We start from the raw sequence: 16,373 nt of genomic DNA, 5'->3' as shown, positions 1-16,373 counted from the left end.
GTTAAACTTGCAACTGCGATATATAAATAGTTTAAATGATTATAGAAAGGTTTTGAACATTACGAGAGTCAGAAACTTATGTAATGTGTAACCTAGCGGTGGCGTTTCAGTATCTTTATTCTCGGGTTCGTACCACTTTCTTCGGATTTGAAGAGCAATGCCAAACTTCAAACGTCAAACAATTTGCGCCATACTACAAATATTAACAATATATTTATTATTATACAGTATTTATAACAGCGCATTATATAATATTAAAATTACCCTTAGCGCTATACAACATATATCCATACACATATATAAGTATTAACAATAAAAAATTAAGGCCCATGTTAAAAATTTCTAAAACAAACAGATTTAAAAATATAGCATTGATGAACAATAAAATTCATATACAATGGGCATGATAAAATTAAGGAGATATTGAATCCGTACCAATAAAAGTAAGTTAAAACTTCAAAAATATTTTTAAAATAAATTCTAAAAACCAATAAAAGTAAGTTAAGAATTTAAAATAAAGTAATTGCTTAAAAATTCAAAATAAAGTAATTGCTTAAAAATTCATAAAATTACAATTATATAGAACTCTTTTAAGAAATATGAAAAGCATGTCTAAAATAAATGAGTTTTTAGGTGTTTTTTTTTATATAATATTTAATATAATACACATATATAACAAACGAATATTACTTTTCAACACCATATATATGATCTTACAATCTACCCCTAACCTTAGTTAAACTGTTTTTGATGGTCCTTTTAATTCTGTTGACATTAATGATTGTTCTACTTTCTACGCTACACTTCCACGCAATCTTACCGCGAAAAAGTTTTCATATTTGATAAAAAACTCTTTTGAAAAATCTAAAAAAAAATGTATTTGCTGTTACTCGTTTATATACTTTTACTGTAAAGAAAAAGGAAAGTATGTTTGATAGACTTACTGGAAATGTGAAGATATGATTGAATGATGAATTTTCTCCTAAAACAAAATATATTTAAGGTCTCGGCGATAAAGTGTATCGACAAGACGTATGCATTTCTATGGGCACTTACGGCGCCCCTTTTATAGCCGATTTAATCCTGTGTGTCTATGAATCATCTCAGTTTATGACCAAACTCAGTAAAGACACGTCATTGTTACATTTGGTTGATATTTTTCTCGGTTAATAATCCAGAGTTCTCTAAATTTACCCAAAAGAAAACAAAAATTGAGAATGGAAATGGGGAATGTGTCAAAGAGACAACAACCCGAACAAATAAAAAACAACAGCAGAAGGTCATCAACAGGTCTTCAATGTAGCGAGAAATTCCCGCACCCGGAGGCGTCCTTCAGCTGGCCCCTAAACAAATATAAACTAGTCCAGTGATAATGAACGCCATACTAATTTCCAAATTGTACACAAGAAACTAAAATTAAAATAATACAAGACTAACAAAGGCCAGAGCTCCTGACTTGGGACAGGCGCAAAAATGCGGCGGGGTTAAACATGTTTGTGAGATCTCAACCCTCCCCCTATACCTCTAACCAATGTAGAAAAGTAAACGCATAACAATACGCACATTAAAATTCAGTTCAAGAGAAGTCCGAGTCTGATGTCAGAAGATGTAACCAAAGAAAATAAACAAAATGACAATAATACATGAATAACAACAGACTACTAGCAGTTAACTGACATGCCAGCTCCAGACTTCAATTAAACTGACTGAAAGATTATGATTTCATCATATGAACATCAGGCACAATCCTTCCCGTTAGGGGTTTAGTATCATACCATCATAACATATATGAGAAGAACATGACCCGTGTCATGCCAACAACTGTTTTTAGAATAAATGTGTTTAGTTCCGATGCAAAGACCTTATCAGTGACTCAATATTAACGCCAAAATATGCAATCTTTAATGACTTGACAACAGTATCGTAATTATATCCCTTCTTAATAAGTCTATTCAAAGGTTTTGTAAGTTTCTGAGGTGAAAACTGACACCTTTGTGCTTTATAAAGAATATTTCCATAAAAAATTGGATGTGAAATACCTGAACGTAATAGAAGTCTGCATGTTGAGCTATATTTACTGAACTTACTTGAACCAAATCTAACATAAACAGCAGTAGTTGTCTTTTTCTAGATTTAGACATTTCAATTTCTAAAGGGAAACTCCATTCGAAAATTTATTCCCTATTGTTAATTTTCCTTTTTTATATGGCGATGTTCCTTTGGCTCTATCGTACGGTGTTTATACATCCCAACTCTATCGTTATACCCTTGTGTGCGGTGATGTCATGCGATTTTAACAGACGTAATCAAAGTTGATGTTTTTTTAAATTGTTTAGCATTTCCCGGCGGTATAATACTTTTACTTTAATTATTCATCCCTTTTTTTTTCATAACTTTGTATTTACATTTTTTCATAGATCAAATTTATTTTTTCAATGTATGCTAATTTGTGTTACTACGTCTTTTGATTGAGTTAAGCCATTACAGTTGATATTTAATAGTGTGTCTTTCTATGTTGTGATGTTCAGTAGTTGTCGTTCGTTGATGTGGTTCATAACTGTTCCTCGGTTTTTTTTTATATACATTAGACCGTTGTTTTTTTTATTGTTTGAATGGTTTTACATTAGTGATTATTTGGGGCCCCTTTATGTAGCTTACTTTTCGGTGTGAGCCAATGATCCGCGTTGAAGACCATACCTCGACTTATAATGGTTTACTTTTATAAAATGTGCCTTAGATGGGGAGTTGTCTCATTTGCACTCATACCACATCTTCCTATATCTATTTTGATTAGGGATCAGCTGAAGCACGCCTTCGAGTGCGGTATTTTCTCGCTGTGTTGAAGACCCATTGGTGGCCTTCGGTTGTTTTCTACTCTTTGTTGTTTCTATCATTGACACATTCTCCATTTCCATTCTGAATTTTGTCTATATCCACAAATATAAATTGAATTTAATAATTCATAAGAATAACAGGTATACATCTATACGTAAAAAGTGCAAAAAATTCGTGTGACCCACCACACACACTTCGTTATATTTAAAAGCTAACTTCTTAAAGGATAAGAAAAAATAGATGTGTTTGAATAAACTGGTTTAAGTCTATATTGAGGTTTCAAACTGTTTCAGTCTGATCTAAAAGATTTAAGAGTGTTGCCTTGGGTATAACTAAATTGACATCAAGCATTATCTTGAATATGATAGCAAATAATCTAACCTTACAAACCTGTGTAATTGGTTTTCCAAAACGGTTTAAGTTCAGAATTAGTTTAGCTTAGTTTTGACAAGCAATTCATTAGATTTCTTCAATACAAAGAGTGTTTTCACATTTACATGTCGGCTTTATCTGAGAAGCTAGCTTTAATTTCTAAAAAGCACATGGGAATAGTGTTTGTCTCCTATTTAGCATGGCTTCACACTGGTTTTTGTAATGTATAAATCTATCGAAAGAGAGAGAGAAATTATTTCTTTAGCAAGAATTGTATACCCAACATTGAACAGCAGTTTTATTAAGAATCCTTCTTAGTTTTTCTACATCTTATACATGTTATTCACAACAAAAGATGAGGTTAAATTAATTATCTTTTATTTAACAATTATCTAATCTTTCATACGAAACAGGCGTTTAGGATAACGATTGCATTTCTTTTTTTAAAGAATGAATCTTTGCTTAATATACAAGAACAGAAATTAAACCCTTTTCTGACACATCTTAATATAAAATCGATATTGTTATTATAAAATATATATATTAATATAATACATATATTCCTGTTGTTAATAGCGACAGAATAGTATTTTAGTCAAGTATTGATTCATAGACGATGTGCAATGGTCAGTTATTTGTAAAGGTAACCGTCACAGTTTTTCAACTTGTTTATTTATCGACTACAGGGGTCGTCTCAAAATACGTTAAACCATTATATCGTTCTTATTTGTCAACTGACAACATTAAAGTTTAAGTTCAAGTTCCATTCGTCTCAACTCGGCCGATTCCGTACCCTCATCTAACTATGTATTCCTATTTCAAATCTATATTCCTTTCTTTGTTGCAATAACTTAACCTAACCAATACTATCCATCAACACTTTTTATTTAAAAACTAAAATCATTTAGATCTTAATGTGGTACCCAACACTTGTAAACACTAATATTAATTTGGTTCGTTTGATTTTCATAAAATTTTGCCAAAGTATTTACTTTGACCCTTTAACAAAAATATAAAAATTTCAAAAATTTTGAACCAACCGTTTTGTTAGAAAAATTACACGGGTTATATATAGCAGTTTGACAAACACCAATTTTGATCATTGAGAAGCTTAATACCTTTTGGATTATAGCTCTTCATATTTTATATAAGCTTTGGATTTCAAATATTTTGGCCACGAGCATCACTGAAGAGACATGTATTGTCGAAATGCGCATCTGGTGCAAGAAAATTGATACCGTTAATTTTATTAATATTCCCTTTACAAGACAACGCAATAAAAACGTTTAGCTGACTTTATAAAGTTATCTCCCTGTTAGGTACCACCATAAATTCAATTGTATGGATGCAAAAAAACTACGTAGGCAAACAAAAGTGTCACAGATGAAGAATACCATGCAAATCATATCCCGAGTACCTTTTTGGTTGTGCTCAATGCCAATTATTTCAAAGTAATTTATGAAGATGTACAATTTATTTGAGTGAACCTTAATTTGCTTAAATGCTGTAATTTTAGCTCACCTGACCTGAAAGGTCAAGTGAGCTTTTCTCACCACTTGGCGTCCGTGGTCCGTAAACGTTTACAAAAATCTTCTCCTCTGAAACTACTGGGTCAAATTTAACCAAACTTGACAACAATCATCCTTGGGGTATCTAGTTTAAAAAATGTGTCCGATGACCTGGCCTTCAAACCAAGATGGCCGCCATGGCTAAAAATAGAACGCAGGGGTAAAATGTATATTTTGGCTTATATCTTTAAAACCAAAGCATTTAGAGCAACTTTGACCGGTGGTAAAATTGTTGATCAGGTCAAGATCTATCTGCCCTGAAATTGTCAGACGAATCGGACAACTTGTTGTTGGGTTGCTGCCCCTGAATTGGTAATTTTAAGGAAATTTTGCAGTTTTTGGTTATTATCTTGAATACTATTATAGATAGAAATAAACGGTAAACAGCAATGTTCAGCAAAATAAGACCTACAAATAAGTCAACATGACCAAAATTGTCAGTCAACCCCTTAAGGAGTTATTGCCCTTTATAGTCAATTTTAACAACTTTTTCGTCATTTTTTGTAACTTGTACAAAAATTTTCTTCTTTGAAACTACTGGGCCAGATTACAACTAACTTGGCCACCATCATAATTGTGGTATATAGTTTAAAAAATGTGTAAGATGACCCCACCTACCAAACAAAATGGCCGACATGGCTAAAATTAGAACATAGTGGTAAAATGCAGTTTTTGCTTTACATCTACAACAACGTTGTCACAAATCTTTCAAGATTTAAATGTCAATCAGAATAAGATATATCCCCTCACAAATTTTCAGATGAATCCTACAACCTGTTGTTGGGTTGCTGCCCTAAAATTGATAATTTTCAGAAAATTTCGCAGTTTTTGGTTATTATCTTGAATACTATTATAGATAGAGATAAACTGTAAACAGCAATAATGTTCAGCAAAGTAAGATCTACAAATAAGTCACATGACCAAAATTGTCAGAGAACCCCGTAAGGAGTTATTGTCCTTTATAGTCAAAATTGAACAACTTTCTGTCATTTTTGTAACTTGTACAAAAATCTTCTTTTCTAAAACTATGGGCCAAATTAAACCAAACTTGGCCACAATCATTACTAGGGTATCTATTTAAAAAAAGTGTCTAATGACCCCGCCTACCAACCAAGATGACCGACATCAGTAAATACAGTAACAGGTGAGCGACACAGGCTCTTGAGAGCCTCTAGTTTTAAAACGTTGTCATGAAAATTTTTTCGGTGAAAGATTTATTTGAAATTCATATAAAATAAATTCACTTGACTGAAATTCGCGTGAAATTGAACTGAAATTTGTGTGAAATGAGATTCACGTGAGCAAAGTTTTGCTGTCATAGGTGAGTTTGGAACGTGCTACGCACTTCTGATATTATGAGACAATAACAATCAAATCCAAGGAGTATAAACAAAAACTCACAAAACCAAAGGACACTTACATTCACAGTTATAAATAATAAGTAAGGAACAACACGAACTTCAGTAAAAAACGGTAGTGAAATCTGGTGCCACGGAAGGGTAAGCATTTCCTGCACCGTATACGGCACCCGTCGTGTTATTTCTTTGTTCAGTTCGGTGATGATGGAAGGTTATTATGACTGAGGAAGAATATCAGATATATATCTGACACACTTTTGTCATATTCGCTAGCCTAATCAGCTCATAATGGCGACCTTAAAATTTCTTGAGTGGTGACCTTAATTTGATTGATTCATATCCCTGTTTTAGCAACTTTTTAGAAAGCAGTATTCGTCGTTCAACAATTATAAATCAACGCATATAAAAGTTACGTTATCAAAAGTATGTGTCTATACCGTATTGGAGTGACCCCGTGCAAAAGCGGAGAGAGGTCGAAGTTGATGTAAATTTGAAGTTGTCGTACATATTAATACATAAGTTACCGTACACAATCGAAACTTTATTTTTGTGGTTTATAAAATTCGTGTTCTTGTGGGACATAATTGAATGATAGGGTGGATGATATCCAATCTTTAGAAACTGAACAGGACATTCTTCTTCATATGAAATAATCGGCGCTTTTTGTCTCCGTAAGGTTATTATCTATCTCCAGCTTTAAATTATGCTGAAATCTAAAATGTTGGATCAGTCTTCGAAATATTTTTTATAAATCAAAATTTGATAAATAAATGTGATTTTAAATCAAATTTCTATTCACCTTTACATATGAAAATGATGCAGTTCTTCTTTTTTCATCTGAAATAAAGGATCGATTTCATATGAGAATAACGTAATATATACATATACACTTTGAGACGACCCCTTATACAGATATAAATAAAAACCAATTATAATAAGTATTTCGAAACGAACTGGGTATTTAAAAAAGATGCCAACCTTTTAATCGTACACAAGCACAGGTGTAGTCGGATTAGTACACAATTAAGAAATAAAAACATGGGATTCGATGAGGAAGCAGGTAATGTTAAACTGATTATCATGTAGAATGTAAATTAATGATAGAGATCGGTGAGCTATTTTTATCTTTCATTTGTTTATGTATTTCCAATGTCTATGTGCATTATTGAATTTATTTATATCTTGTTTTTAGTGGGTTTTTTACTGGGTCATTTTTGTAACGATCGACACCTTCGACTATTTACAGCAATTATAAGTGTAATTATATATAACAAGTCAGAAAGGGTACAACATCACCATTAAATAACTATAAAATGAACAAATATTAGATATTTCGGATTTATTTAATGGGGATGTTGTACCCTTTCTGACTTGTTATATATTATATTTTGTAGTGTACAGAATAATATTACATGATCCATCGCCCTGTAAGATTAATCGTTGACTATTTATTCAGTCATATTATATATATATATATATTTTTAATACGAAGGTCTGGGTGGGGTCCTTCATTTCTGTATCCGCTAATTTTTTTTATTAATAGGCCGTTTTTTCCCCCCTATTCTTTATAATTTTGCCCATTATTCTCCATTCTTTATATTTTTTGTTTATTATTCTCTATTCTGTAAGCCCTCGTCTTCACCCTCATATCTCCGTACAATACATTTCAATAGAAAGAAAGCGATTCCGAATTGCCAAATGTCCTTTACATAAAAATACATTAAATAAATAATAAAAAGGTGGCGGATCAAGAACTTAAAAAAAAAATGAGGGCGCTGACTGACCTAGAGGTCATGACAATATAACTGTAAACAGTTACTGCTGGTTTTGATAATTTCATTATTTTTTTTATTTTTTACCTTTATTAGTTGTTACTTTATGTTATGGAACAAAAACCATTCCAAAAAATCAATTCGTGTTGGCCCCAGGTGACTTTTAAAATGTAGATATCATTGAAAAAGCTCTAAATTATCTCCCTTTGGTGCAAAAATGCCATTTTTTAGCATTAAAATTGAAATCTTTTTTAACTCATCGGTGACCTATATTTTTTATTGTTGTTTTCGAATAAACTACATAAAGTAAATAATTGTAAAATTTAAGCGATTTCTGTAATCTTGTTGTTTTGTTTTTCGATATTACCGCTATTTCTCCTTTTAGTTCAACAGAAAAAAAGGACATTAATAAAAATGTATGCTTTCGAAGGCAGATTGTGAGCGCAAATGAACGGTGACCCCATTTTCTTATTTCATTTTTCTATTAAGTATACGATAAAGTTCGTTTATAGAAAAATATAGAGAAATCCTATCTTAAGGTGGTATGGGTGTCTTCCTCCATCTTGGATTGTAAAAAACAGAGAATCAAAGGTCCAGATTTTCCATCAAGTTAGCAAAATTTGATGCAGGAATGCAGATGTTTAATGTACATTTTCATTTAAAAGTACCAATTTATAAGAATATAACTTCTAAATATAGATATTTTTGCAAATGTTAATTATTTTTGGTTGTTTTTATTTTTTTTTTAAATTGTCATTTTAAGGGGAGGTAACTCTAAAAAAGTGCATTTTCTGAAGGATTCTGTATGGAATTTTTCTATTTTGTATTTTAGCCGGAAAAAACGTACGGTGACCCTATCTTTTCTTTTGATATTCTCAAAGCAGTGTCTGAAAGCTATCTTTTCCTGAAGTATTTAACAATTCTATCATTTTGTTTAGTTTCTATTAAATCACAAAATGGTGTTTTTTTTTTCTGTATAATCCATACACAATGTGTCATTTTGTCCCGTCCTGTAGCTTGAGAAAATGCGCGGTGACCTATCATTTTTATTATATTTTTCAACATGTATCAATATATACAACGTTTTGGCAAAGTATGAACAAATTCTATCATTTTTATTTTAGACCCCCATACCACCTTAAATAACAAATTTGATTTAGATCCGCGAGTCCCCTTAATCTTAATTTGCACTATCTGACATGCCACATACTATCCCTTTATCCGCTGGTGTATTTGCTGAACTAAGGAAATAATGTTCATTTGTACAGAATTAATTATTGTCTGATATCGAGGTTTTTAACAGACAAACCATTGTAAGCCGTAATTCACATAGTTTTTTCACTGACCCCCTAGGACCCGCCTCTCAACTTTTTTTGGGAAAAATTGATCGACCAATAAAGATATATATATGTTCCGGACCATATGAGTATTTGGACCATACGCGTATGGTCATGACCATATGGGTAAATACTCATATGGTCCGACCATACGCGTATGGTCGGGGTAATTAAGAGGTACATTTATGCTTACCTCTTTAAATATAACCCTTCTAGTTGTCACGTCGTTAAAAAGACACTACCAAAGGTCATTTTTTCATTAAAAAATAGTAATAACAAGATTAACAAATTAAAATAAGCAGTTTCACACAGTAAATTTCATCACTAGTCAAAACTATAATAAACACATTTTTTTTCATTACCGATATGTTATTACGAGTTAATGGCAATATGTCGACCTGGGAAGATAACTTCCAAAAATATCTTAATGAATTGTTACACAAGATGTCAACTGTTTTACTATAACCTGACGTAAAGGTCGACAGGATAAAGAGTCTAATAAATTGTATACTTTTGAAACTTAATATAATTAGCATTAGCAGTGCAATATTCATAATATTTTTATACTTATACGTGTTTTGTTTAAAAAAAAATGAATGACGTCACCGGCAAGAACACTAGTTTATTTTTTAAGGTTTTCTGGTGATATGATGTACTTCAGTCATGTTACGATATTGGAGGTCTAGAGCTTTTTCACCGTAGACACATCGGAATGACCCAGGACCCAAGAAAAGCTATGGTACCGTGTGGACGTAAATGTCACTCTACGCATCCGTGCAAGAATACAATTAGCGATGAAAAATAACTTTGGCATCAATATTTAATGGTTTTGAATTGTAAATAATACAATTGCGTGTCAATCATTGTTACTTTATAAAGTTTTCTCATGCATATTATTGAACAATATACCTATATGGTCCAAATACTCATATGGTCCGGCCCGTTTATAACCAAACGAGTATATACTCATATGGTCCGACCATACGCGTATATATATATAATTGATGTCAATTAAACAAAACTTGCAGCAATGTTGACCCCCAACCCCAAACTATTTGAATTCATTTTTTTTTATCCTTCATTGCTTTTTTATGTCGTCCCTAAGTTGTTCCATTATATCACCTTCAATTATCCAAAGAGCGACGCAACGTTAGATATTGCTACATGTACTACCACGAAACAGAGCGCCTATTTTAAAAACCTGTGACGGGATTTTTTTTTTCTTTTTGAGAAATTGTAAAATAAATGTGTCATTTTATATATGAATATAAAGATTGTGTCTCAAATTTTCATACTATAAAAAAGACAGAATAAATGTATGATGTATTTATGTGTCGGAAGACACAGATTATAAGAAAAAACGTAAACTTATCGTTGTCCCGTGTAACAAACTCGAAACAAAAAACTCTTTGTTGTTTCGAAAAAATACGCGAAAATTTGAGTGTTCCAAATACAATGTTAAAGTATGTTTTATTGGTACATGTATAGTACTCAATCAGAAAAAATATTCATCTCGAAGTTAAGTCTATGTTTATATTCCTTAACAGTTGTGTGAAGGCATGAACATTTACTTCGGACATTTCCGCAAGACATCGCAAACGCAAATTAGAAAATTTCAAGCAAGATTTTTGGATCTTTGTACTTTTCAAACTGAAATTCACTGCGATTTTAGCCGGTCGTTTTCAGGACAGAGGGTATTCTTGCTCTATTAGATCATTTTTCGTTTCTCTTTCTTTATTTTGGCCCTTCTTCACTATACTTTATATTTCAGCACCCGATCTCCTCAATTTTTTTTTATTTTGACCTTATTTTTGATATTTTAGCACTCCAATTTTTCTCTATTCTGTATTATTTAGTCCTATTTTTCTCCTACTAATTTTGCACATTGTTCTATATTCTGTAAACACTATCAAGCCTCTCATTTATCCAGGAACCTTATTTTGTTTTGACTGAAGTCAACAATATATTTTATTTTTTGATAAATACACACTTTCTTTCTTTTTTCTGCAAATGTTGTACAAATAACAGGTAAACAAATATTTTTTGGATTTATTTGTAAATGTACAAATAACGTATTCTGTTACCTGTTTCCATGTTAAGCAAGTGGTCATATGGATATTTCTTAAAGACGTTAGTCGTACCAGTTCATTTTAGGGTCCTCTTTGCGGTCCGCGTTTAAACGATGTAGATTTCTGAGAATTCAGAGCCAAAGGTTTAGATTTAAACAACGCCTCGCTTTCTGTCCTGTTTCTGAAGCTCCTCGTACAATTAAATTCATATTTTCCGATAATGTACATATACTGTATATATACATTTCGATGAACAATAATTAATCAGTCTTTATACTGCACTGCCATTGAATACAATATATAGCACAGTTTAAAATAAAAATACTGGCTTTTTACGTCCGGATTTAGTGACAACAAATAGTCAGTCAGTCATCTCAAATAGGTCGGGGTTGGTAATCATACATTCATAGGCGGATTAGGGGGGGGGGGGGGGGGTTGCAGGGGGCCCGGTCCCCCCTTTTCTGGAAAAAAATTTGATTGATTATATAGGGAATCACTGGAGCATGACCGGAGCGGTCCCTCTCTAAGACAGTCAGTGGGCCCCATTTATAAAAAAAACCCTCTGTATCCGCCACTGAAATTTGTGTTACACTTGATTAACATCGCTTCAATTATGAAACTAATTCCCAGTAATATCATTCTATAATAGAATTATACGGTTTAGAGTCTCCATATTTTATACATATTGTATTATCAATTTATTTTTTAAAAATTTCAGTCGCACGCAAAAGACAAGGATTACAGTTCCAAAAAATCATTTCGCTTATTCAGTGTGGCATGGGGTCGATCCTGATTATTATAGGAATAGTCATTCTAGCGACACAAGATGGGGCAAACTACCCTGTCATTGGTGCCTCACCTATCTATATCGGGGTCTATGTAAGTACTTTTTGTAAGTACTTGTAACCTTTAGTAATTATAGTGACACAAGATGGTGCAGACTACCCTGTCATTGGTGCCTTACTTATCTATATCGGGGTCTATGTAAGTACTTGTCACCTTAAGTCATTCTAGCGACACAGGATAGTGCAGGTTACCATGTCATTGGTGCTTCACCTATCTATACCAGGGTCTATGTAATGTAAGTACTTGATACCTTTAGTCATTCTAGCGACACAAGATGGTGCAAACTACCCTGTCATTGGTGCATCACCTATCTATATAGGAGTCTATGTAAGTACTTGTTATCCTTAAGTCATTCTAGCGACACAAGATGGTGCAGGCTACCTTGTCAGTGGTGCATCAACTATCTATATCGGGGTCTATGTAAGTACTTGTTACCTTTAGTCATTCTAGCGACACAAGATGGTGCAAACTACCCTGTCATTGGTGCCTCACCTATCTATATCGGGGTCTATGTAAGTACTTGTTACCTTAAGGTTGAATTTCTATAAATACTGACAATGCAATTTCCCATAGGAACTCCTTTTACGGCTTAAACTGTACCACTTTTACTATGAAGTTTCTAAAAAATCTTATCATAGAATTGAAAGTTCATATGCACGACAATTTTTTTCAAAGATCACAATATAGGGCTGTTTTTCAGCGTTTATATGCCCTGACCTTTCAGAGTTTAAACTAACACTAATTTTCTTAACTACCCCTACCTCGAATGAAGGGTTACCATAGATTTCAATGTAAAGAATATGCACATGTATATTTACTGGTAACATTACCAAGTTATGTCTCTATGAGATGGAACACAGAGAGCATAACTGGGAACCAGTATGTAAACAAAATTAATTTTCTTTGAATAGTCTAGATCTCCCCAAAAGAGGCGTGGTTTAAGAAACAGCCGTATTTACAAAGTGCAATCTATAGTCATTCTAGCGACACATGATGGTGCAGACTACCCTGTTCTTGGTGCTTCACCTATCTATATCGGGGTCAATGTTTTAAAACGAAAAGACATTTGTACCTAAAGCTTCAATAATAAACAAAGGGACATGAATACCCAAAGCTTCAATAAAATAAACGATTAAAAACATGATTTTTTTCTGGAAAAAAAATTGCATACACGATTTTTAAATCTTGTTTTCCCTGTCCAAACTCTTTAACTTTTTTTTTATACAACCGGAAGAATTAAAAAAATCAATAAAGTATATGATAATTTCTCTTTGATTATCAATAATACATTTAATCTTGAAATACATATACCTAGTAATATATCATGAACCCATTGTATATTTTAGGGAATTGTTATAGGATGCATGGGAATTATAGCCAATTCCATGGCTACGGAATCTTTAACAACACAAGAAGAGTCAGATAAACAAAAAACACTGGTATGTGGCTATTGAAAATTAGTTGTCAATCATTGAAAACATACACAATTTAGGGATAACTGTAATAATTTCTCTGTCTGTGAAGAAATAACATCACCCTAGGAGTATATCAACTTGGCTGTATTAGGCATATTTTGTTTTTGGAATTTTGGTCCTCAATGCACTTCAACTTTGTATTTTATTTGGCCTTTTTAACTTTTTGAATTCGAGCGTCACATGTGAGTCTTTTGTAGAGGAAACGTGCGTCTGGCGTAAATACAAAATTTAATCCTGGTATCTATGATGAGTTTACTTAATCATACATTTGATGCACATTAAATAACCCGCTACAACGCTGGTTATTTTTAAGTGTGCACCACATTTTTATGTTATTTTTTTCGAATAGACAGAAAAATTATTACAGTCATTCCTTATAACTTTAATTATAAATTAAGTTTTATGCTGGTGTAAATCATGAAACATCGTTGATGATGTCACGGTCACATAACAAAATTATATCTATGAGCTGATTGACAAAACACTGTCAGCAAATCAGAAGACGCAATACATCCAAAATTAAATAATTCATCTATAAAGAAAAATATTTCTCTGCAGTACCATCAGGGTCTTTGATAACCTTTACACAATAAATAGAAGAAAGTACGACCTTCAACACGGAACCTTGACTCACACTGATCAACAAGCTATAAAAGGTTCTTAAAACAACAGTGTTAAACAACTGAAATGGTAAAACCAACTGCCAATCAATATACTAAAACGTGAAACTATAAAAACCTATAAATCACACTAACAAACGACAACCACTGAACAACAAACTCCTAACTAATTAATACAGGTGCATAAAACGCAGCTGGTTTAAACGTTTTAACAGGCGACAACCTTCACTCAAACTTGAGACAGTAGAGTAAAAATTAAAACACAAAACGACACACTATAAAATATCAATTAAAATGGCTAGAAAATATATTACAAAATCATTCAGAAGAATGCAGCTCAGCGGATACATTCACTTAAAAGGTATATGTTCCTGAAGGTTCAGTCTTTCGGGACTTTTTTTGATTGGTGTACCAATAATAATGTTTCAATACAAATAGAAAAAAACGGTGTAATCTATATAAAATAAACGAGAAACGAGAAACACTTATGAACCACACTCACAAAAGACAACCACTGAACATCAGGGTCCTGACTTAGGACATGTGGAAACAAGTACAGCGGTGTTAAACGATTTAATTTAATAAGTACCAACCGCCACCCTTTCCTGAAACAATAGTGTAACATATCATAAACTCGTCTATTGAAGCTGTGTATTTTATTTTTTTACAGTGGAAAGTTTTTTATGGCCTGACTTGTGCTTCATTTGGTATTCTGACGTATCCTACAATTGAAAATATCAGAAGCGCTGTCAGCTGTGGGGGACACAAGAAGGAATGTGGACATGCGCATCAAGACACGCTGATGGCGTTGTTTATTGTGGCGACCATTCTCATACAAGTGATTAATTTTTTCAACATTATGTTGTTAGTTACATGGCGCAAATTTCGCGGAAACACATCAAACTCTCAAGGTCCATGTATAACAGCTACAAGTAAAACATCTCCAAAATATACATAGGATATGGACACTTACATATTAAAGGGAAACTTCGCAAAAAAATCAAAAATTGATATTATGTTCATTAGGCATAAAAATGCTCAAATTCATAGATATTATAGTTTTATTCCGCTAGATAAGCGATCACCATCGATTTTAAATTTAGAGAATCATTTCCATCAGTTCAGCCATTTTGTCTTCGTTCCCGGTTAATAAAATCGATATGTCTATAAACCCAAAAGGAACAAAACTACAGTAACCGATGTAGTCGTAATTGCATGTCGATATCTTGGCAATCGTACGGTTGTTTTATCCGACTTACTAACTTCAAGTTGATACGGAAAATATTCTTATTTTTTTTAAATTACCACGGTCTTTTGTTTTTAAACTGTTGATATTGGAATTAGGTAAAAAGTCAAAGTTGAAATCATAAAAAATTGTTTTCGAAAATCTAATTTGTTCATAATTCTTTAAAGTAATAAACTTTTTTCAAATAACTTTTAATCTTCCCTCATCTGATCACCAGCATGGCTACAGGTATTACTTTCAAAGGTATTGGGAGGGGTGTGAGGTGACACGTCCAGGTATTCAAGCGATTTCCTGTCGGGCTTGCAAGTTCATGCATCGTTTCACTTCTGCATGTATTGATCAGTGTACACGGCTGATAACTTATAACTTTCCATTTTGAACTATCAGATGTATAATATACAACTCTGTCTTACTTGTCATTACTAAACTCATACGCTTGTTTATAAATAACATTTCTGGTGTAAAGAATATTATTCATAAAAATATAAATAATACCCAAAAAATAAGATTTGATGGAATTAAAATCTATTTAAATATTTTTTCCAAGGGTGAATTTGGGAAAATGTAATATATACTCATTGTCAATGGTGAAGGACAGATTGGAACATACCAGAAATATTGATTTATAAAATGTACGCACTTGCCGATGATTCGTTTATACGACTGGGTTGAAAGTTATGGAACTAAAGCGCAATTTAAAATATATACATGTATACATTAAACATAAGAAAAAAAGACATATATTTTGAATAAATTGGGGTAAAAGTTTTGTAAATAGACTAGTCCACGTATGCCAACAGAAGGTAATCATCGAATGTCGATAGACTATTGTATACCAGAAGAAGAAGAGAACCAATTTGATTTAAATACAGGTC

At 32.5% G+C, this 16,373-nt stretch overlaps 1 protein-coding gene across 1 annotated transcript; it reads left to right on the top strand.

The window, feature by feature from the left end:
- Positions 1-7,066: 7,066 nt before the first annotated feature.
- LOC139496169 (uncharacterized) lies at positions 7,067-15,226 on the top strand. Its single transcript, XM_071284635.1, has 4 exons — positions 7,067-7,193; positions 12,030-12,190; positions 13,504-13,596; positions 14,923-15,226. Exons 1-4 carry the CDS (start codon positions 7,172-7,174, stop codon positions 15,208-15,210), a joined length of 564 nt encoding a protein of 187 aa, XP_071140736.1. The 5' UTR covers positions 7,067-7,171; the 3' UTR covers positions 15,211-15,226.
- The last annotated feature ends 1,147 nt before the right edge of the window (positions 15,227-16,373 follow it).

The sequence above is a fragment of the Mytilus edulis genome, chromosome 11, assembly GCF_963676685.1.
Source record: "Mytilus edulis chromosome 11, xbMytEdul2.2, whole genome shotgun sequence".
NCBI classification, from domain to species: domain Eukaryota; kingdom Metazoa; phylum Mollusca; class Bivalvia; order Mytilida; family Mytilidae; genus Mytilus; species Mytilus edulis.
Note: the sequence above shows the minus strand (reverse complement) of the source record. Positions and strands in the feature narration are given on the sequence as shown.